Below are 21990 nucleotides of genomic sequence, written 5' to 3'. Positions count from 1 at the left end.
ATCACCCATCACACCTGACTGGAACCAATGTGTAAAAATTGCATTCTATCTAGTTAATGTTGTGCGTAATTGGAATTTGATTTTCAATCAGAGTTAAGGTTTTTTTCTTTGCTGTTTTAGGTCACAGCAACATGGATGAGAAGCGTCAGAAAATTCCCATTTATTTCCTGGTTCAATACATGCAAAACCTCTATCACCAATATCCCCAACCCTAATGGTAGGTGTATTCTTACAACTGCTTAATCTATACAGACACAGTGGTGCCCGCTTTTAATATCAACCAGGAGACAGAGACAGGTGAATCTCTGTGAGTTAAGGGCCATCCTGGTTTACATCGCAAGTTCCACAACAGCTGGAGGGTGTGGCAGAAAGACAATTGGAGGCCAACCCGGGTTTATGTCGCCTTCACACACACACACACACACACACACACACACTAAGAAAAAAATAAATCAGTTCAAAAAGAAGGCATTGAGATGACTCAGTGGTTTGGGGTGCTTGCTGCCAAGCCTCACAAACTGAATTTGAGCCCCGGAACTCAAATGGTAGAAGGAGAAAAGTGACTTCCACAAGTTGCCCTCTGGTTTCAAAGCTCAAGCAGTGGCATGTACAGCACCTAACAATCAGAGAGAGAGAGGCAGAGACAGAGAGAGAGAGAGACAGAGAGAGAGAGAGAGAGAGAGAGAGAGAGAGAGAGAGAGAGAGAGAGAGAGAGAGAGAGAGAGAGAGATTTTGTACAAGAAAAACTGAGGACGCCGCACAAACCTGTAAGCCCCAGAAACCGGCAGAAGCTATTAAGCAAAGGAAATGATCAGATGCACTCGTTAGAAAAATAACTGGGTCGCTATCAAATCCGAGTACCATTTCCCTCAACAACTGCAGGATTGACACAGGAAACAAGGCCTGTCAGAAGGACTTCTGGAGCAGGATTTTAAAACAGAATCTCTGGGCTCAAGTTTGGGTGTCAGTAGATGCACATGTCTGCCATTAGCGTGACTCTGAAGTCAGAGGCAAAGAGGATGATGGGAGAGGCCATTAGAGAATCTTTGCACTGATCTCATTAAGAATTCAGAGGAGACAGGTGGTGGTGGTGCACGCCTTTAATCCCTGTACTCAGGAAGCAGAGGCAGGCAGATCTCTGTGAGTTCAAGGCCAGCTTGGTCTACAGAGTGAGTTTCAGAACAGGCTCCAAAGTTACACAGAGAAACCCTGTCTTAAAAAGACCAAAAAAGAAAAAGAATCCAGAGGAAGTGTGTCATTCCTGACATTTTAATCCCAGCACGAAAGAGGCTGATGCAGGGAACTCTCTTTTATTTCCAGGTCTGTCTAGTCATATAGTGTAAGTTCCAGATCATCCAAAGCTACATCATTAAAACCCTGTCTCAAAAAAAAAACAAAACAAAACAAACAAGGGCTGGAGAGATGGCTCAGTGGTTAAGAGCACTGACTGCTCTTCCAGAGGACCAGAGTTCAACTCCCATCACCCACATGGCAGCTTGAAACTGTCTGTAACTCCAGTTCCAGGGGACCTGACACCTTCACATCAATGCACAGAAAATAAAGTTAAATAAATAAATAAACAGAGAAAGCAGTTAGTTCTGCCCGTGACACCACACCTCGGCCTAACCCTGAAAGAACAGAATTGTTAAGGAAGCAACTGATAAACTACTGTGAGCCCTCTACATTGTCAAATTATGCAAATATTAGGAGGGAAAGACAGTTTAATATTAAGGGATATATAGCTCACTTTCAAACATCATGTCACTGCCCACAAGGGCCTTTTGAATTTGGAGATCATCTGACCATCCCCAGAGACTGGAAGATAGCCTTGGTTCCAGCAGCTCCGTGGGGCTGAGCAGGACATTTGATAGTTTAACGACTATACTTTGAAATGGCAAAGCACTCACATGCATTAGCTTACTTAGGTGCCAGGAACTCCCCAGAGTTAGGGAAGTACTCCATTCCAGTGGACAGATCAATAGTGGGGTAGAAAAGTGTGGGGAACACGAAACAGGACGTTTTGTTTGCTTAGTTGTGGGTCTGTCTCCTCACACACTTCTGACCCTGGATGAGGCTCCTGTACCAAGGTACTCTGAGCGATACTGTACACCTGATGGTAATACTTTAAGTGGAACGATAGACAAAAACAGAAATAAACCAGTTGGGTGTGGTAGCGTATGCCTGTAATCCCAGCAATCAGGAAGCAGAGGAGGGCAGATCTCTCTACGTTTGGAGACCAGTGAGGACTAAATAAATTTCTGTTTAAAAAATAAAACATGAAGCCGGGCAGTGATGGTGCACACCTTTAGTCCCAGCATTCGGGAGGCAGAGGTAGGGAGATCTCTGTGAAGTTCGAGACCAGACTGGTTTACAGAGCAAATTCCAGGACAAGCTCCAAAAGCTACAAAGAAACGCTGTCTCGAAAAACCAAGATAGATAGATAGATAGATCAATAAATAGAAAAAAATATGAAATGAACAGTGGAAAGTCATGCAAAATAAATAATACTGCACAGAGAACTCAGATTGTCTTTCCTTCGTGAGCTGTTCATTCCACACCCACACAAGACCCCGCAATGACAAAGCCACAATCTGGGGAACTGTAACCCTGGCAAGTGATGGTCTCTCAGCTTTAGGCCTCAAATCCTTGTTGTAAAAGAAGGCGCTGTCCCGAAGTGAGGTGAGAACAATAGCCCTTTTGAAGATTCGAGTTTTGAGTTTCATCTGCTTTGCCTTCTGGTCTCAGGTCCCTCCTTTGGCGGTGGATCTGGGAATATTCTAACTGCCACGCACAACCCTCCAGGGCTGGCTGCTACAGAGCTATAGAAATTCCAGACAGGCAGGGATCTGTAGGCGGAAAACAAAAGTGGCACTAATCGTCTGGTCCTTCCCCTACTCTATCCCCCACCTCCCTACCCCGTCCCCCGCCCGCGTCCTGGGAGGTGGCGGTCTCCGCCCCCTGCGGGCGTCGCCCCTGAAAACCCGGGACTCCCCTGCTCTGGCTAGGAGGCGGGGTAGGAGACTACCCAGCGAAAAAACTCCCCTTTCCAGAGTGGGGACCCGCCTGTAAATAATACCCGGGGGCAGGAAAAAGGCTCCCATTGGCTGGAGGGCAGGTGACGAGCAGGGGGCGGGCTCCCAGGAGGGGGCAGTCATAGGGAGGGGGGTGTGCGCCTCTCCGTGTCAGTTTTCGGAATCCCAGCGCGCACTCTTCGGCGCGGTGGGACCCCAGCCCGGCTTCGTGCCCCGGCTGCTGCCTCCTCGGCCGGGCGTCCCGGCCCACTCCGCTGCAGTCTCGGCCCGGGCCCTCCGCGATTCCCCTCCGCAGAGCTCCGCTCCGAAAGACTTTGTTTGTTTCCTCCTCTGCCCTCTTTGTTGCTCTGCAAACCGGCCTCTCCGCAGCCCTTGACTCCTCCAGGAGTTGCATCTCCAGCTCGGCGACCGCCGTGCACAACCCCACCAGGTCTCAGCACCCTGTCTCCTTTCGCTCCGGGAAGCTGACCTTGACTTCATTGATGCACCCATTCCAGTGGTGTAACGGTGAGTTCCGGGACGGGCAGGTGAGTGGACACCACTCCGGTCCAGGTCCTGAGCCAAGTTTCCCCGTCTCTGGGATGGCCCAGAAGGCGTCCTGGCGCCCTGCGGTGCTCTGCACAACGTGCAGTTTGAAACGACCCATCTCAGTGTTTGGGGATGAAAAGGGTCTAGAAGCGAGTGGAGGACCAGGGGCATGTGAGCCGAGGGCTTCCTGGCCTTTGTGTGGTGGTCCGGCTCTTCTACCCTTTTCGCCTGCCTTTGTGCGCTCTCAAACTCTGTTCTTTGTTGTGGTGGTTAGAGAATTAAATCCGCGCTCCGGCAAGGATCTCCTCCTAGAGGGAGCTCAAGTTCCGGTTCTGAAACTTTGCAGGCTCTTTTAAATACGTGTACAGTGCAATGTGTGGGACAGAGCACGGGGTGACTTTCCTCATCTTTGTTGGTTCCCAGCGGCTTCCAGGGGCAAGATTCTGGATTAATGAGCGCCAATACTGAACAGATAAAGTCTTGCAGACTGCTGGGCTCCCAGCTCAGGGCTGGCCTGGCAAGAGCTTTGCATTCTGGCGAGGAGGCCTGGCCATAGGGTCTGCTTTCAGCCGAGGTGGTGACACTGCATCCAGACACAGCCACTGGCCACCAACCCCTATCCATGCCCTACGGGGTAATGGTGCTAACTAAGTTAGTTCACCTGAGGCTTTTTGGGTGGCTCAGGTGTTATGGATAAGGAGCGGATCTGGATTTCCCGTTTAAGCTACCTGACGGATCTTTCTGAGCCCGCCACTTAAGCTTTAGATGTTAATACCACTCACCCCTCCCCCAAAGGGTCCCCAGAATCTTGGCCACTTTTTTTAAGCTTGAAGAGTTGGGAGAGGTGGAAAGCATCTGGCGCTTTTATTTTATATATTTATTTATTTATTGGTATGGCTGACTGGTTACTTAGTAGGCTTCTGCCAGATCTTGGATTAATTATTTCAAGAGTCTTTTGTTTTAAGGCAGGGTTTGGGCCGCATGTGTATGAGTGGCCCCCATCCCCCCTCCTTCCTCCTTTTGCTAGTCGGATCTAATTTCCTGAAAATGAACCAAGCTGTGTGTGATAGGCGGGTTATGGAGAGGGGCGGGGGATGGGGGCTGAGGCCTGACGGTGTATCCCAGCATCTGGGAAAGATTCCCTTGGCTGGAAAGAAGCAGTTCCCAGATCCGCTGGTCTTGGCCAGACCTGCCCTGACGTCATTCCTGCTTGCAGCCTGCCAGCTGAGATGAGGCATTCTGGTGTCAAGTCGAAGACAATGGACCAGAGACTTAGGGAGGACTAAGCTGTCAGTAACCCCGACCTTTTTCTGGCAGCTCCCTTTGGGAAGTGTTTTGTCTTTCCCTGCTTCTGCCCCACCCCCGCGGTGATGGAACCCAGGCCTTGCTCATGCTACACATACTCCATCACTGACCAGCGCTGCAAACTTTCTTCATCTTGCACTCTTTTTTTTTGTTTGTTTTGTTTTGTTTTAGAGACAGGGTTTCTCTGTGTAGTTTTGTAGACCAGGCTGGCCTCAAACTTACAGAGATCCACCTGTCTCTGTCACCATCCGGTTTATATTGCACTTTTCAAAGTGATTGGGCTAGGCTGTGGTAGTGCATTTCTTTAATCCCAGCACTTGGGAGGCAGAGGCAGGTGCATCAATGTGAGTTCCACGATAGGCTCCAAAGCTACAGAGAAACCCAGTCTCAGAAAACCAAAAATAGATAGATAGATAGATAGATAGATAGATAGATAGATAGATGATAGATAAAGTGATTGGCAGATCCTGTCTCTTGATTCCAGAGGGGATGCAACCCCATGTCTGCCCCCTTGAAAATTTCCTTAGAGACCCCATATCTGGGTTGGGTATTCTTTGACCTATAAGTTTTAAGGAAAAACTCTATTGTCCAATTTAGATCACTATTTTTTTCCATTTCTCTTCAAGAGTACAAGTTGAACATTCCCAATCTGAAAACATAGGGTGAGTTTCGTGTTTAGACTTGAGCTCTATCCTAGAGATATCACACTATGTACAAACATTCTAAAATAATAACATTTCAAATCCAAAACCAGTTCTGTTCTCCAACGTGTAGAATGAATGAAACTCATTCACACTGTAATAGAAGCTTTGTTTTATGAGATGGGTTTTCACTGTCACCTATGCTGGCCTCAGGAAAACTCAATCATTCTGCCTGAGCTCCTCAGAGTGCTGGGGTCACACACATGAGCTACTGTGACAGCAGGCTGTTGTGTGGCAAAGCTTTTTCCTGGGGAGATGCAACTCACATGTCTACTCACCCCAGGAATGACCAAAGTATGGATACCACTGAAGTTCAACCTGGGTGAACCAATGAGTTTTATTGGGATTACTTACAGGAGTATGGCTGAGGGGTTACTACTCACAGGGGCAGAAATGACTCCGAGAGAGTTCTATCACCAAAGCCCATCCCAATGTGGGCGATTGCTCACAAAAGCTGGGAACCTGGAACATACTACACAGAAAGCAAGCAGGTCAGCAGATTGAGAGTGTCCTTTTCAAGTGACTGAATCTGGTTTTAAGGGTCTTCTTTATAGCTTTTTCACATCTGAGTTCAGATTCTCAGCTTTTGTTGTTTCCTCTGACAGAGAGGAGCCTGGTGAATCTGGTCCACTTCAGGGACTTCCTGAAGCTATTTGAGTTTACCCTCCTGCTTAAGGAGCTTCCTGCAGAATGAAATCTTTGAATCTCAGAGGAAACTATTACACAACAGAGGCTGAACATCTACTCTTGAAGCTGACTCCTTATAGGCCCCATAAAGTCCCAAGTTCATTGATTCAGTCCTAGAGCCCCAGGGAAAGCCTTTTAGGAGATGGGAAAAGATGGAGATAAACTGATCTGGGACTGCTGGAACCAAAGTTCCTGCAGGGTGCAAGCGTATACCCTCTAAACACAGTTCTAGTTTTTCAGAGTAGAAATGTGAGGTTCTTTGGGACCCAGTAGATACAGGATCCTGCTTATGTAAGGTTCGTAGAAGAGCCATAGTAACTGTGGAGAGAATGCTGGCCCTCTTACAGCATCGGATATTTCTGTGGCAGGGTGAAGGAGGCTATTGGCAGTAGATGGTCCTGTTGATCCTGAAGATGCAATTGTCTGGCCTTTTCTGGTGCAGAATGGAGGATGCTGGGGCAGGTCTAGCATGATATCTTAGTAGAGAGTTGCTCTGTGAAAGGCCCGCAGAAAGCAAACCCTCAAGCGGGAACCAGTGATGAAAACAGTATTCTTTCTAACCCTCCAGTGGAACCTAGAAGCAAGAAACATTCTATTGAGCAAAGCAAACTTTAGTAGCTAATTGCTTCTTCAATTGCCCCTAATTGAAAATGCCTTCCGAACAAGAGCTTCTTTCGCTTTTTGTTTCCCCATAAGGTCTAGGTCACTGTATAAAGCACACCCAGAACAAAACCTGTTGGTGGACTGGTGATTTATTAGCTGAGGGCAGTTTCTGGGCAGTTTTCCCAAACATCAGTCTTCCCACTTTGAAGTAGGAGCTTTTGCCAAGGAGACTAGGTTGTTTTGAGAAAGCAAGGAGCTGTCTGTTAACTAGCTATGTAGACAGACCAAGCACTAGCTCTCAGGGCACTACAGAGTGTTTGGGAGTCCAAGTTGGTATTCCCAGGCTGAGCAAAGTTCAGGCTTGTTGGGATGACTACACTTACTCCCAGAATTGTAGACTGACCTCCACTGCCACATCTCACTTTGTCAAGTGCTTGAGTCTGTCTCTTTCCTACATGGAAAGCCATCCAGCCATTGCTGGTATGCTCCTTTTATTCTTCATCTCAACTATCGTTATTATCGTATGATCGATGCAGAGTGCAACGGGAACCAAATTAAGTTTATGCTAGCAACATCAGGGTAACAGAAGATGTTTGGAGCAAAAACCATGGCAAGCGATGCAAGTCTCAAGCATTGTAGAGTTCCTGAGAGGTCCCTGGACTAGCCTAAAGACCATGCAGGGGCTGAGGATTCAGCACAGTAGCAGATCTCTGCCTAGCCTATGCAAGGTACTAGTTCAGCCCACAACCCTGGCATCGGAAAGGAAAATTATCACAAAGACCAAGACTAGACTTCGGAAAGGAAAGAATTCTAGACAGAGAAGGTGACATAGACGAAGGTGTGGAGACAGACAGGGACATAGGTGGGCAAGATAAAATAAGACTGGCCCAAGTGGAGAAAGCTCACAGGCTATTGCAAGGCGGTGGGCTGCATGTTCCTCTGGACTAGAAACCAGACAAGAGTGTGGAACTGACATGGTAAGTGGAGTTGGAGGATACTGCCAGACACGGAGAAACTAGAAACAGTGGTGACATGGATAAGACAGAAGAAGGTGTGTAAAATAGAGATGTGGCAGTAGGGTGGGGCGTGGTGTTAGACTTTTGGGTGAAGGCTTAGGTCATCTACTGATAAGACACAGAGGAATGACGGGTACCATGTGTGACGCTTAGTCATGTCATCACTGTTTCAGATTCATAATCATACATGACTTAGAGCATTTTAGCTCCTGACTTTTTGAGGTTTAAGTCTATCAAGTGGGAAAGAAGTAGCTTTACCTCATGGGGTTCAAGAAGCAGAGAGGAAGAAGGGTCAGCATCTAAGCCCGCTGAGGGATGCCTCAAGTGCAGACCATAGCACAGTGTCACAATTGATGGCAGCCTCTGGAACTGGTCTACTTGCAGAGTTGTGGTAGCACTCAGTCGTGGTAATTACCAGGTGGAATCCTGGCTCCTAACCAGAAAGCCAGGAGAGAGCCTAGCCCCTGAGGTCTGGCAGGTCTTGGGAAAGTAAAAAGGCGAGGAGGGTAGAATGTGTTTGGAATGTAGGACACAGGTTCTGGTTAATCAGGGACATCACCCTTCAATGCTTTTGGCTCTTCTCTTTCCAGCTGTAATGTCTGAGGTGATATACCTTCCTGTATGTCTGAGGTGATATAAGAAGAAAATATTTCCTTAAAGGAATGTGGTTCTTTGTTTGTGGTGGATTGGGGGCTGGGCAGGGGTATCACTGCATTGCTCAGGCTAGCCTGGAACTCATCATTCCCTTGTTCCAGCTGCCTAGACCCTTCTTAGATCATTGGGATCATGAATCCAGTTCATGGAGTGAGTATAGACCTAAGACTGCACATTTCTTTTTTTTTCTTCCTTTTTTTAAAATTTAAGTTAGAAACAAGCTTGTTTCACAGCTCCCTCTCCCTCCCCTCTTCCCCATCCCTCCCCACCAGACCCCTCCCCAATCTCCACTCCAATCCCCAGGGAGGGTGAGGCCCTCCATGGTGGATCTCCAGAGTCTGTCATGTCATCCAGGGTAGGGTCTAGGCCCTCCCCCAAGAGTCCAGGCTGAGAGAGCATCCCACATTGTGGCATGGGCACTCAAAATCTATTTGTACGCCAGAGATAAATACTACCCAAGGTCCCATAGATTACCTAGGCCTCCTCACTGATACCCACATTCAGGGGGGTCTGGGTCAGTCCCATGCTTTCCACACAGCCATCAATATGGGGTCCAAGAGCTCCCCCTTGTTCAGGTCAACTGTTTCTGTGGGTTAAACCAGCCCAGTCTTAACTCCTTTGCCCATCAATTCTCCCTTTCTGAAGGGACTGCACATTTCTAACAAGTTTGTAGGGGATGTGTTCAAGGGTGGGACCTTGCAGCTGTGAATAGAAAGGTAACCACTCAATGAAAATGATAGTCCCTGACACCAGTTCTCATCAGCACCTTCTGGAATGCTGGCCTGGACTTCTTGTGAACAATTTCTTGTCTGGTTTCTGAACAGGTGGTTTTTAGTGACAAAATGACCTTTGCCATTGCTCTTTCCAGCTTACTATTTCTCAAGCCGTCATTTCTACCCTAACCCTCTATTTGCTAGTTTTCCTATGATGAGATTAATTCTATAGTAATTACTCATTGAATGTCACATAGGTTGCTTAGGAGGCATGGGTCAGGACTCAAACAATATATTTTCTCACCTAAGACTCTTCTTTTTGCTGTGTGCTCGATGAGCATCTCCTACTTGGAGGCAGTTTTGTTTTTGTTTTCTTTTTCTACTTTCTGTCCTTCCTTGCCTGAATTCTTTGTTTGGCTTATTAGGACAGTTTCTCTGCATAGCCCTGGCTGTCTTGGATCCTCGATCTGTAGAACAGGCTGGCCTTGAACTCAGACATCCATCTGCTTCTGCTGCTAGGGAGTGCTAGGACTAAAGGCATGCGCCACCACTTCAGGCTTCTAAATTCTTAATCCATTTAAGTGCTTTGCTCAACATTCCATTTCACAGATTGACTCAGTAATTTACTCAGGACCATGTAGTTAGTAGTTAGTGCTGGGAAATAATATTCTTCAGCTAGAACCTGACATCCCTGCTAACGCAATGTGCCAGGCCTCAGTGGTAAAAGTGTCTAACTTCAGTATTATTTGCCTCTTGCTTTGCAGGGTGTTTCTGTGGCCTGGGACTGGTTAGTACCAACAAGTCCTGCTCAATGCCACCTATCAGTTTCCAAGACCTTCCCCTCAACATCTACATGGTCATCTTCGGTACAGGCATCTTTGTCTTCATGCTCAGCCTCATCTTCTGCTGCTACTTCATCAGGTTGGTTGCCGGATGACTGATCTGGGGAGGGAAATGAAGGAGGAGGGAGACAAGTGCATGGAGGATATAGAGCAAGGCATGCACACGAGTGAACACACACGCACACACATCAGAGCCTTATTCCGGAGCCTCTATGGAGGATGTACATTAGCCCACCCTTCTCTGGACCCTTGAGGTCTAGTGTTTGCATTTATATCAGCTCATCAAGTTATCCCAGACATAAGGTCACCAAGGGTTGGACTGCATTCCACCTCTTGGTCAGTTATTCGAGGGCTGTCTAGAATGACTGTTAGCTGAGTGATAAATCCAGCACTCTTAACCTGCTTCCCACCCACAGACAGGGAGACATAGGTAGGTAGGTATCAGTTCACTTGTTCACCTGTGAGATTAGTTGCCAGTTCTCCCAATGCTGATGTTGGCAAGCTCATGCTAGAAAGGTCCTTGTTTATTCTGTCTTGTAAGTTTTCTTTTTATTTTTGAGAGTGGAAAGGAAAAATGACACTTACTCTTAGTTGCTTAGGGATCAAGGGAAGGGCTTGAGCTTGGCAGGGGTAGCTAAGCTCCAGAAACTATTTCTCCTCATGGTGAAAGACATAGGAGCTTGTTGTCTACTAAAAAACTGGGGAGATGGTTCAGTGGTTCAAGTGCCTGTATCAGGAGTGGAATTTGAATACCAGAACTCATGTTAATGCTGGGTGAGCATGGCAGCCCGAGGTAATTCTAGTCCTGGAATATGGACACGGGATCCCTAGAGCAAGCTGGCTATCTCAAGGAGCTCTGAGTTCAATGGAAAGAAGCTGTCTCAGTCAATAAGGTAGAGAGCCACTGAGGAAGACTGCCAGTGTCAGTCTCCTACATATACCCGTATGTCAGTCTCTACATACACACATGTGTGCTTATCCACACAGGAATGTGAGTACACACATGCACATGGGGGAAGTGTTGGGCATGCTTGGTGCTTAGAGCAGAAACCAAAGCAGAGTTGTTCTAGTGGGGTGCTCTGTTGGTGCTTCTGGGTCTCAATCCCATCCATGGGTCTGCCCTGTACATTGGAGAGAGTAGGACATCTCTGGCCAATAGAACATGTTCATAATTCTTGCAGTCTTTGTGACAACTGCCCCCTTCCCTGGCACACACACTACCCAGGGAGACATGGGCTAGGGTCTACTCGAATCAATTTAGGAAATTAAGAGACGGGAGTCTTGGTACCATGTTGTGATTCCCTGCTGGGGGATAGCTTCTGCCTAAGAGGCAGATGCTTGGGAGTTCCAGAGACAAGCATTGTTCCCACAGCCAATGACTACTTCGGGCTCTTCAGAACCTTCCCCAGCAGGTCTTTTTGTTTTGTTGGTTTTTCGACATTGGGTTTCTCTGTAACAACGCTGGCACTTGCTCTGTAGACTGGCTTCTAACTCACAGAGATCCCCTGCCTCTGCCTCCTGAGGGTTGGGATTAAAGGTGTGCGCCACCACTGCCTGACCTCCAAACAGGTCTTTTAAAACTTGAATTTCTCCACCTAGATGGAAAATAGTGCTTGATTTTTCCTCTGCTACAATTAGTGCAAAATCCACGCTTAACTCCTAAGTGGGAGTGAATGTAGACTTGCTCTTTCCTGATTTATAATCTCCCTGTTTCCCTCCCAAGACTATTCTTATTCACTGACCTTTTCCCTCAACTCCTTTATCAGGCAATTAACTCAATTCTCATGAAGGGTGAAGGCATGCATGTTTCAAGTTATCTCAGATTTATTTAGAATGTGACTGATAGAAATATAAGTTTATAAAATTTTATAAAACTGTATTTCTCGATTTGGTTCCTTTCTACACACACACACACACACACACACACACACACACACACACACACACCCCACAAGGACCAATGATGATAAACAAAAGAAAATCCAGAGGCTAACACTCTGACCCACAAGTAGATAACTGAGGTTCGTTTCCTAATTGCCACTACCAGGTATGACCTTGTGCTTTGGGCTTCTCTTTGCTAAGGGCTTTCTCATAGTAGGCATTGCAGTGAACCATTTAGCTCACCCAATTCTACGAACAAGCATCCAATGTAAGGGTTAGAGAACTGCGTAAATGAAGTCATTCATTCTGGACAGTTAAGAATTTGCCCAGGAGCTGGGCGGTGGTGGCGCATGCCTTTAATCCCAGCACTCGGGAGGCAGAGGCAGGCGGAGGCAGGCGGATCTCTGTGAGTTCGAGGCCAGGCTAGACAGACAGCCTCCAAAACAATATAGAGAAATCCTGTCTCGTAAAACCAAAAAAAAAAAAAATTTGCCCAGGAAGATGCTGAGGTGGGTTAATCTCACAATTTAGCCTTTCATGCTGTCTTCCATGTTTTGACCTTTGTGTGTCTTCGCTGAGACCTGCATGGCTAACCCCTTTCAGCTGGGCGTCAGGGTCCTGCGGGGCAAGACAGGTTGTTCTGTTGGTTCCTGATTTGTTTTGTTTGGGTTGTAGCAGAAGGACAGAGAGAGTAGTGACTGCATGATTCTAAAAGCCATCCGCACTGTGCCATCTGTCCTCTCTGCAGTGTTTGGCTCCTTCACCACCCCACCCTGTGTCCCGTAGTCTGTCCAGAGCCAGCTGCCCCCTGGGTCTGATGCTTCCAAAGGCTCACTGACATGTGGTATCTGTGTCTATATATAGAAAGACGCACAGGCACAAAGGCCATTTCCTCTCCTTGCGTCTCAGTTTCCACCTCTGCCAAAATAGGTCCATGACTGCCGCTCCTGACCCGGTGAGCTCACGAGCCAAGGACACATCAACTGCCAGCTGCCCCTAGTTTCTCCTCTTTCCCCTCAGAGCTGGCCTCTGCTTACACAGGATGGAGGGGCCGGTGGACTACAAATAGGCAGGAAAGGAACAATTATTTTCAGGAGCTGGCTGCATTGTCTTGCTCTCAAAGGGAAAGGAGGGAAGGGAGAGCCTGTTGGCAGTGGCTTGCAATGGTCTCATTGAAATCGTGGTATTTTTAGTTGCTTTGCTCAGCCAACAGCTGAGAGAGCCACCTGTCTAGAGTCCTTGGCTCTCCGTCCCCAGCTGGGACGGACCAGAGCATGATTTCTGCTGTTGTTTTCTTTCCAATCCTTTGGGCCCCATCTCCTCAAGACCTAATCCTTCCTGAGCCGAAATAGCCATGCAGAATGAAGATGGAGCTCTGAGGGCTCTGGGTCCCTCTATTAAAGGGAGCATTCCATACACAATAGGTGAGAGGACCCCAGGCACTGGACCCCAGTGGTCATAGAGCATAGCACACTCTGCATCGGTGGTGGAAGACGAATTACAGGTTGCACACGTTAGGTCTCTCAACATGTCAGTGTTGTTGGTGAGGCAGTTGAACTTTAAAAAAAAATGTGTGGCATTCTCTCCTTTAAACTTCTACCCAGACAGGGTTGGAATGTAGCTCAGTGACCTAGCAAGCATTCGGTCCTTAGACCTAGAGGGCAGGGGAGGATAAGATCAGGAGTGCAGATGGACTTGGTTGTAGCTAAACTGGAGAGTGCCTAGCAAGCCCAGAGCTCTCATAATCAATCCTAGCATCTCAGAGATTAAGGAAAGAAAATCAGAAGGCCAAGGTCATCCTTGGCCAAGCAACCAGTTTTGAGGCCAGCCTGGGTTACATAAGACTCTCAAAAACAGGAAAGAAGGCTGGGCAGTGGTGGGGCCAGCCTTTAATCCCAGCATTTGGGAGGCAGAGGCAGACGGATCTCTGAGTTCAAGGCCAGGCTGGTCTATAAAAGGCATTCCAGGACAGCTAAGAATGTTCCACAGAGAAGCCCTAAAAACAGGAAACAAAATGAAAAGTTCTAAAGAAAGATCAGACACAGTGTGGTCAGGTAATAGCTCACTTGTGCTTTGGACACACCCTTCCCTGCCCATCCCCTTTGGAGGCAGAGAAGACACACTTGTATTATATAAGAAAACATTTCCAGGTCTGGAGACTTCTGCACATTAAGGGTTTAGTCCAGACCTGAAAGTGAGCACATGATAGAGGGGGTGTGGGGGGGGGGGAGCGGTGCGAGCCTCAATGGCAGTGCTGCCTAAGCCCCAAACCCTGGCAGGAGGCCACCTGGCAGGGACTTTCCCAGAGGCTCACAGAGGCTCCAGGAACAGTCAACCTTGCCAGACCACGTGACTTCCTGTCAGGAAGGATGGAGGCCGCTGGTGGCCAGATCTTATCTGTCCTGACCCACCTCTCAGGCATGCCTAAGCACCCTGCTTCTTCACCACCCAGGGAGGGGCTACCACCACTGAAATGAGGTGTTCTGAGTTTGTCACTTAGGGCAGCAACCTTTTTATTTACGGGCTTGTTGGGTTGTAAAGTCTCCCTCACAACCACCCAGCTATTCTGTTACGCCATCACAGCCAGTTCCAAAGGCAATCATAGGCGATACATACATACGGTGATAGACCAATGGCAGTTTTTTAAAAGTGGATTTCTTTTTCTTTTGTAGTTCTGGGATCAACCCCAGGCTCCACTGCTGAGCTATGCCCTAGCATAGCTCAGGTCATGAGATAAAAGTTTTTATACTATGAGATGTTGATTTTTTTTTCCTTCTATCTTCACCCAGTGAAGAATAATGAAAGCCATTCGTAGCCTGTCGATCCAGTAAGAACAGGTGTGAGGTGTAACCAGGCTTCCCTCCCGTACGCCAGCCAGATCTATGTTAGAAAGTGCTGGGTGTGTAGCTCAATGGAGAGAAGCATGTACGCAGTAAAAAATACCATATATATCAAATATACTTTTATTGTTGTTATGAAACATACCTGATTTGATTTGTGGTTTTGGAGGGTTTCATCTGTGGTCACTTAGTCTCAAATGCTTCAGCAGAAAATTGTGGTGGCAGAAGCATGGACAAGAGACAGGAAAGGACCAGGGCAAGATTCTTTCTACAACCTTCTAGAATACCATTGTACTGTGAATCCATGGAAGGACCAGGTCAAAACTCTCATGGTTGGATTATGTTGGGAAATGACATCATAGATGCACCCTGATATATACTTCACGTAATACTGAGATACTAAGGTATTTCTTAATCAAGTTAACTTGATCATTATAGCATGCCTGAGGCATTGGGGTTAATTCCTAGCACTCACCAACAACTGGAAGGTGAGAGAAAGTTCTGTGCCCATATATAGGATACATGTATACCTACCTGAATTTGAAGTCAGTCTGGGCTCTGTGTAGAACTCACAGTGAAAATGTCCCCCACTGATGTAAGGCAGCACAGTGGGTCACCCAAAGTCAAAGGCTTAATAAAGCATTCATTGTATCTCAAGATCAAATAGGAACTCAGGGCTCCAATGTATTCCATTTGATTACAGAGGTAGGGGGATCACGTTCTGTGGTAAAGAGGGTGGGCTCTGTAATCACAGACTGACTTTTAACCCAGGAATTGCTCCCCATCAGCTCTGTAAAGTTTGGGCATCTTGCTTGATTTCTTTGGGCTTTTTTTTTTTAACTATAAAATGAAAAGTTCTTCCTTCCTGGAGTCATTTGAATTCAGTGAGACAATGTCAGTCTCCAAGGGACACACAATGTAGCCTGGATGAACTATTTATTATGCTATGAGTAACAACATGCTGTGTTTTGGCTATCCGAGAGTGGCTTTTTGCAGGCAACCATTTGAAATATCTGCCTCCCTCTGCACACAGTAAGCACACTGTTGGTTTACGTAGTTTGGATATCTGAAGGAATTTACCTACTGGAAACAGGGAAAGAAAGCAGATAAGCCATTTAGGATGCCCTGCTGGAGAACAGCCCAGAAAGTGGCTGGAACCTGGTAATAAAAATCCTAATCCTTCTCATTTCTGATTGGCTGGCATACTTCTGAACTATGCTCCCATTGGCATTACTGAAACAAGGACCCATCTCACCTCCAGAAAACTGTCCAAGCACTCACATACTTGTCATTATCTTATGTGTCTTAAAACAAAACAAAATAAAACAAAACAAAACATGGTAATCTGCCCTCTTCTCTTTCTTTCTCCATCTAGTAAACTCCGGAACCAGGCACAGAGCGAGCGATATGGCTACAAGGAGGTAAAGTAGCACTACACTTCTTCCCCACTTGCCCTGATAAGAAGAGCTACCCAGGCTTCCATAGCCTACATTCCCCAACCCCCTGGACATCCCGGAGGCTCACCACTCCTGCCACTGTTCCCTAGTAGGGTTTGCCCTCCACTTTCATGGAGACAGAGAGAGACAGAATCATTGGATGAGCCTCTCTGGCTTCTATATTGGTACCTTCAGACATCAGCTGCTTCTTTCCTCCTCAGGTGGTGCTTAAAGGCGATGCTAAGAAGTTGCAGCTCTATGGGGTAAGTGTCTGGGGATAACTAATGTTTGGGAGGATCCTTCTCCAGCTCATGGGTTGGACCTTTTCCAGACTCTGTAGTCCCTGCCTTCAGATTACCTGTGTCCAAACAGAAGGAATTCATCCTGGCAGGTAATACATTTACTCTAGAGTCAAGTAAGGCAGGAAACAAAGGGATCACTGCCATAGACAGTGTGCTTGCTGGGTAGAATCTGTAAGAGTGTCACAGGCTGTATGCCATAGGTAGTGTGCTGTGCATAATCTGAGTGTGGTCACAGGCTCTATATCATAGATAGTGTGCTGCGTAGAATCTAAGTGTGGCCACAGGCTCTATATCATAGATAGTGTGCTGCGTAGAATCTAAGTGTGGTCACAGGCTCTATCATAGGTAGTATGCTGTGTAGAATCTATAAGTGTGGTCACAGGCTCTATGTTATAGGCAGGGTGCAGTGTTGAATCCTTAAGGGTATCATAAACTCTATGCCTTAGGCAGTGTGGTGTGCAGAATCAATAAGAGTGTCACACACTCTGTGACATAGGCGGTGTGATGCTAACTTTCCCTTTATTTGGTGCCTATGCTCCAGTTTGTGACTAAAGAAAATAAGGTCCTTTCATTCATGTTTATTACATTGTCCTAACAGATCAGTAACTTGTATCCCCCCTCCCCCTCCACGCCCGCCACACATACACACACACACACACACACACACACACACACACACACACACACACACGGCAATTCCATAGGGTCTATCAACTTTGACCTTTTTATTTCATCGGTCCCCCTTCCCTTTTTTTCTTCTACCCCCTCTTTTAATGGACCATTTCCAGATCAGTCCCCTTAGTCTTTGAGGTTACCTAACTCATCTCCCAAGGCTTCTATCCATAACCACAGACACCCTAGCCAGCGAGTTGGCCTTTTGTGGTTGTCTGAAAATGAATACGATTCCAGCATCACCAAACATGAGACTCTTTAGACGTGGCCTCATTTTACTCTTGTTTTCCATGTTGCTACGACACCTCAGGTTCTTAAAATAAGCTCAGGTGTTTGCTAAAGGCTTTTGGAATAGTTCAGCTGAGATCTTGGAGTTTCATAAATGGGGATACAAGTCTGGATTTAAAGAATGTAACGGTGCATATATGTGTATTAATCAGGTTCTCTAGTGGAACAGAATTTACAGGATGAATATATATAAAGGCTTTATTAGAATTTCTTACAGGCTGTGGTCCAGCTAGTCCAACAATGGGCGTCTACCAAAAGGTCTAATCCACAGGCTGGATGTCTCAGCTGGTCTTTGCTGTACACTAGAATCCCAAAGTCAATCTAATGCCAGTGAAGGAATGGACCTGCCAGGGAGAGGGAAAACAAGCAGAGAGAACACCCCTTCCATTCATTGTCTTCTCCATGGGCTCCTGGCAGAAGGTGTGGCCCGGATTAAAGGTGGATCTTCTCACCGCAAAGATCCAGATTAGAAGTGGGTTTTCCCACTTCGGATGATTTAATTAAGAAAATCCCTCACTCCCAGGTGGTGATGGTACATGCCTTTAATCCTAGCATTCAGAGACCGGCAACTCTCTGAGTTCAAGGATAGCCAGGGCCACACAGAGAAACCCTTTCTCAGAAAAGAAGGGAAGGAATGAAGGTGAAGGAAGAGGAGAGAGAGAGAGAGAGAGAGAGAGAGAGAGAGAGAGAGAGAGAGAGAGAGAGAGAGAGAGAGAGAGAGAGAAATCTCGAAGGTGTGCCCAGCCATTTGGATTTTAGTAAATTTCAGATTTAGTCCAGTTGACAACCAAGACTGACATTACATCTGTCCTATGGTCTCACTCATTACTGTGGACCTCCTTGGTCCATGCTATAGGCTAGAAAAGACAAAACTATTTGAGACCAACACTGTCAATTTAAAACTTGCGTGTTCATAAGAAGGTCCTGAGTCTGTACTCTCCAATCAGCCATAGGTAGCTGTTGAGCATTGGAAATATGGACAGCTACCTCCAGGGTGTGAGAGAGGCTTAGAACTCATATCAAAGTAGCCTACACCCACTAAGTAGGCACCATGAGCCCAACTCTCTTCTGAGGCAAAAATATGCATAATTTGATTACCTGAGAAGTTATCAGTGACATTAAATAATTGCACTCCTGTCTAAAGAATACTGTAGGGATCCAAACACATTATGACTTATTAGATTCATGATTGTGAGAAGATGGGAGCTACTGAGCACCAAACAATAGTAGTAGCATGAAGAAACAGTGTGCATTGTGGGAGAAGAATCGGCACACTTATAAGCAGTGAACTGAAAAGAGTACTATCTATGTATAGTCCCATCACTAAGGAAGTGGAGACTGGAAGATAAGAAATTCAAGGGACAGCTTTGTTTATACGGTGAGTCTGAGGCCAGCTCAGGCTATGTGAGAGTCTGCCCCCCCCACAAAACCTAAAATAAAACCGGGATTATAGGCAGAGAGATCTATGTCTCCTCTCCTAAGGACCATATCACTGACAGCAAAAGTCACCACACACTCTTCATTTATGGTTTTCGATTGTGGTGTGGAGATTCCAATTTAGGATCTCACGGATGATGTACAAAACTACCACTGACCCACATCCCACATTTTTATATTGAAATAAACATTTGAAAAAATGTGGCTAGTACTTCTGAGGGGCTTTGCTTATAGTTTCTTCATTTGGTTGATTTCAGTTTAAGCAGCCGTATTGGCTGCTATCCTTTGGATGCAGTCTTATAAATATGGCTGACGCAGGAGACTGGGCTGGAGTTTGGTTTCCTTGTCTGAAAATTAGATGGTGGATACTCGGGATGGATGAATGAAGACAGCCTCTAGCTCACAGATTCTCTCTCTCTCCCCTCCTTCCTCTTCCTCCCTCTCTCTCTCTCTCCCTCTCCCTCCATAGCAGACCTGTGCCGTTTGTCTGGAAGACTTCAAGGGGAAAGATGAGCTAGGCGTGCTTCCATGCCAGCATGCGTTTCACCGCAAGTATGAGGGGGTGTGATGGGGGAGGGGCTACCGTAGGGGAGAATTAATTAGGGAGTGTCTTTAAGGACCTTCTAATCCCCACCAATGCTGTTCAACAGTGATGCCCTAGGTTCGGCACGCCCGGGGGGTTAGCTAAGGGCAGGCACAGGGGCACTTTGTTGTCAGAAGCAGCTGGACTCAGAGACAGCTGGAGCCATCTGGAATGTCTCCTCCGAGATAACGGTGCTCTTGTTCACAGGTGTCTGGTGAAGTGGCTAGAAGTACGCTGTGTCTGCCCCATGTGCAACAAGCCTATCGCTGGCCCCACAGAGACCTCGCAGAGCATTGGGATCCTGCTGGATGAACTGGTGTGAGCGCTCCGTGTATGTGGACACTGGGGAAGACCGGGGTTCCTCTACGCAATGAACAAGACTTTTGGGTGTTAACTGGGCTTTCACCAGCAGTGCCGGACCAGGACCACGATTGCCTGGGCTCTGCCTCCCAGAGCTTCTTTCCCTGTTACTCGGTTCCAATGGCCTCACCTAGCCAGACTACTCCATCCTGGTACCACATCATCCACCTGCCTCATGCTTGCCCTAGGAAGGAATCAACCCTGTGACTGTGAACATGGGCACTTCTCTGGCCTTGAAAGGATGAGGTGGCTGTGCCCCACCCACATCCCTCCCTCACTCCTGTCAGCGCGCCTTGGGATGATTTAAAGGGAAGGAAGGAAAGGTCAAAAAAAAAAAAAAAAAGAGCCAAGGTGAAAGACTCAGCATGAAATAAAGGAGGGCAGGGACCTAGAAAAGGGAAAAGTCAAAGTCAATGTTTACATGGGATGTAGGAAACAAAGGCCAGGCCTGCCCTGGCTGACTGCAGGGTGATGGGACCAACCATCCCCTGTTAGATTCTTAGGTGCTATCCATTCTCTCCCTGGCCCTGGTTAATCTCAGAGCTTCCAATTCCTTGTTGGTTTTGAAGAGACCCCGCTCTATAGGAAGGGACTTTTTCTATCCTCATAACATTTCTAGGGGCTTTTTAAACGAAAAGGACCCTGGGATGGGGGTGTCTGGAGGTTACAGTAGGGCAGGTGCCTGCTTCCCCTCTGTAAATAGTATTTTTATACTTCATCGTCACCATCTCAGGCTTTACATATGCAGCCCCCAAGGGTGGAGGGGGTGGAGTCTCCCCATCCTTAGCCAGGTGGCTGAGAGTGGGAAAAAGGTTATGTATTTAAAGAAAATTAAATTTAATAACATGTTTCTCTAATCAAATTTGGCTTGTGGTTGTGGCTCTGTGCCAGGAGAGGCAACAGAGCTCTTCACCTGGTTCTTCCTCCTCCCCAAGTCAGAACAAACTTAACATTTCTAATCCTTAAAAAAAAAAAGAAAAGAAAAGAAAATTGAGGTCTGGGCATGTAGCTCACTCGTAGAGTGCTTGGTTAACATGCTCAGGGACCTGGGTTTACTTTCTGGCAATGAAAAAGAAACAAGTAGCTAGGCAGTGGTGGAGAGTTCTGGGACAGCCTCCAAAGCCACAGAGAAACCCTGCCTCAGGAAAAAAAAAAAAGAAAAGAAAAAAAGGTTACCTGTTGAACACCAGTGTGAAATAAGATCTAATGAAGCCAGGATCAATTATCAGAATGTTTTGAAATGTTTTAAAGCCAGCGTTTTCAAGTGTCATTCACCAACTAAGTCTTGGAACTGATAGGATTCAACCTGTAAGCTGACTACCCGTGACCTCGTAACCCACAGGTCCCATGTACCTATCCTGGTGCCCCATCTCTACTTCTGTGTCACTGACAATCCCTGAGTGGCATATCCTAGCCTCCCACACCCTATCTAGAATTCTACATGATAGCAACTCACAGTCCCGTGTGTGTCCAGATTTGTCTACCTATATCCTCCAACTTAACTTTGTCAGTTTCCCAAGGGGCTGCTGCATCAACAGTGAGTATATACAGAACAGAATGATGTTGGGAATGCCTTACGCATAAGGATGCTAAACCCTGGTTGCCCCCTGCTTGGTAGCACAGGTCAATGCCAGTCAAGCGGGCAATTTTCCTTGGGTGCTAAGGCCAGGAAAGCCATTTGCTAAGTTCAGTATAGTGTTTTGATAACAGCTGTATAGGAACTGTCCATCGGGGACCAGCCACCAAGCGTGGGTATGGTGCCTTCTTACCTGGCCATTGTCTTGGGGAGACTGAACAATACTAAGGCATACCTGAGTATGGGGTCCTCTGCAGGAAGGTGCCCTTAACCTTCATGTTAAGTAACTCCTGCCGGCTGCTGTCAGCCTTACAGGACGTGATCTCTTCACGGGTCACTGCACCCTCTTCTAACACTGTCAAAAGCCGTGCAAATAGTGAGGAATGTATTTTCGCAGCCCATTTCAGCCTCTGCTCCCATCCTGCCACTGGTGGGTGCATTGTTGGAATATGATGGGGAAACGGATCACAGCTTTGCATCTCCTGCCTCCACCATCTCTCCTTGCTTTGGGGAGAATCCACCAATGTTAGCATC

At 46.9% G+C, this 21990-nt stretch overlaps 1 protein-coding gene and 1 long non-coding RNA gene across 3 annotated transcripts in view; one reads left to right on the top strand and one right to left on the bottom strand.

Moving 5' to 3' along the window:
• The first annotated feature begins 3170 nt into the window (after positions 1-3170).
• Rnf122 (ring finger protein 122) lies at positions 3171-20742 on the top strand. 2 transcript variants are annotated; one of them, XM_005066598.4, is made up of 6 exons: positions 3171-3539; positions 10004-10160; positions 16178-16223; positions 16460-16501; positions 19410-19489; positions 19728-20742. In XM_005066598.4, the coding sequence occupies exons 1-6, from the start codon at positions 3515-3517 to the stop codon at positions 19840-19842; spliced, it is 465 nt and encodes a 154-aa protein (XP_005066655.1). In that variant the 5' UTR covers positions 3171-3514; the 3' UTR covers positions 19843-20742. The 2 variants fall into 2 exon arrangements, with proteins under 2 accessions (XP_005066655.1, XP_005066654.1); XM_005066597.4 differs by having other exon boundaries at positions 3173-3539; positions 19407-19489.
• LOC106020827 overlaps positions 5879-21990 on the bottom strand; it is a 30780-nt gene continuing 14668 nt past the window's right edge. The window contains exon 3 of the long non-coding RNA XR_002382105.2: positions 5879-6827. This is a non-coding gene — a long non-coding RNA (uncharacterized LOC106020827). The remainder of the gene's footprint in view (positions 6828-21990) is intronic.

This window comes from Mesocricetus auratus, unplaced genomic scaffold (genome assembly GCF_017639785.1).
Source record: "Mesocricetus auratus isolate SY011 unplaced genomic scaffold, BCM_Maur_2.0 Super-Scaffold_100026, whole genome shotgun sequence".
Taxonomy (NCBI): Eukaryota; Metazoa; Chordata; class Mammalia; order Rodentia; family Cricetidae; genus Mesocricetus; species Mesocricetus auratus.
This window is presented reverse-complemented; position numbering and strand designations above follow the sequence as displayed.

Excerpts from the sequence above, each read along its gene's own strand:
- Rnf122 (XM_005066597.4), top strand. The coding sequence starts at position 3,515 with ATGCACCCATTCCAGTGGTGTAACG. Across the intron at positions 16,502-19,406 it reads AGAAGTTGCAGCTCTATGGG|CAGACCTGTGCCGTTTGTCT; the intron begins GTAAGTGTCTGG and ends CTCCCTCCATAG. Across the intron at positions 19,490-19,727 it reads CAGCATGCGTTTCACCGCAA|GTGTCTGGTGAAGTGGCTAG; the intron begins GTATGAGGGGGT and ends TCTTGTTCACAG.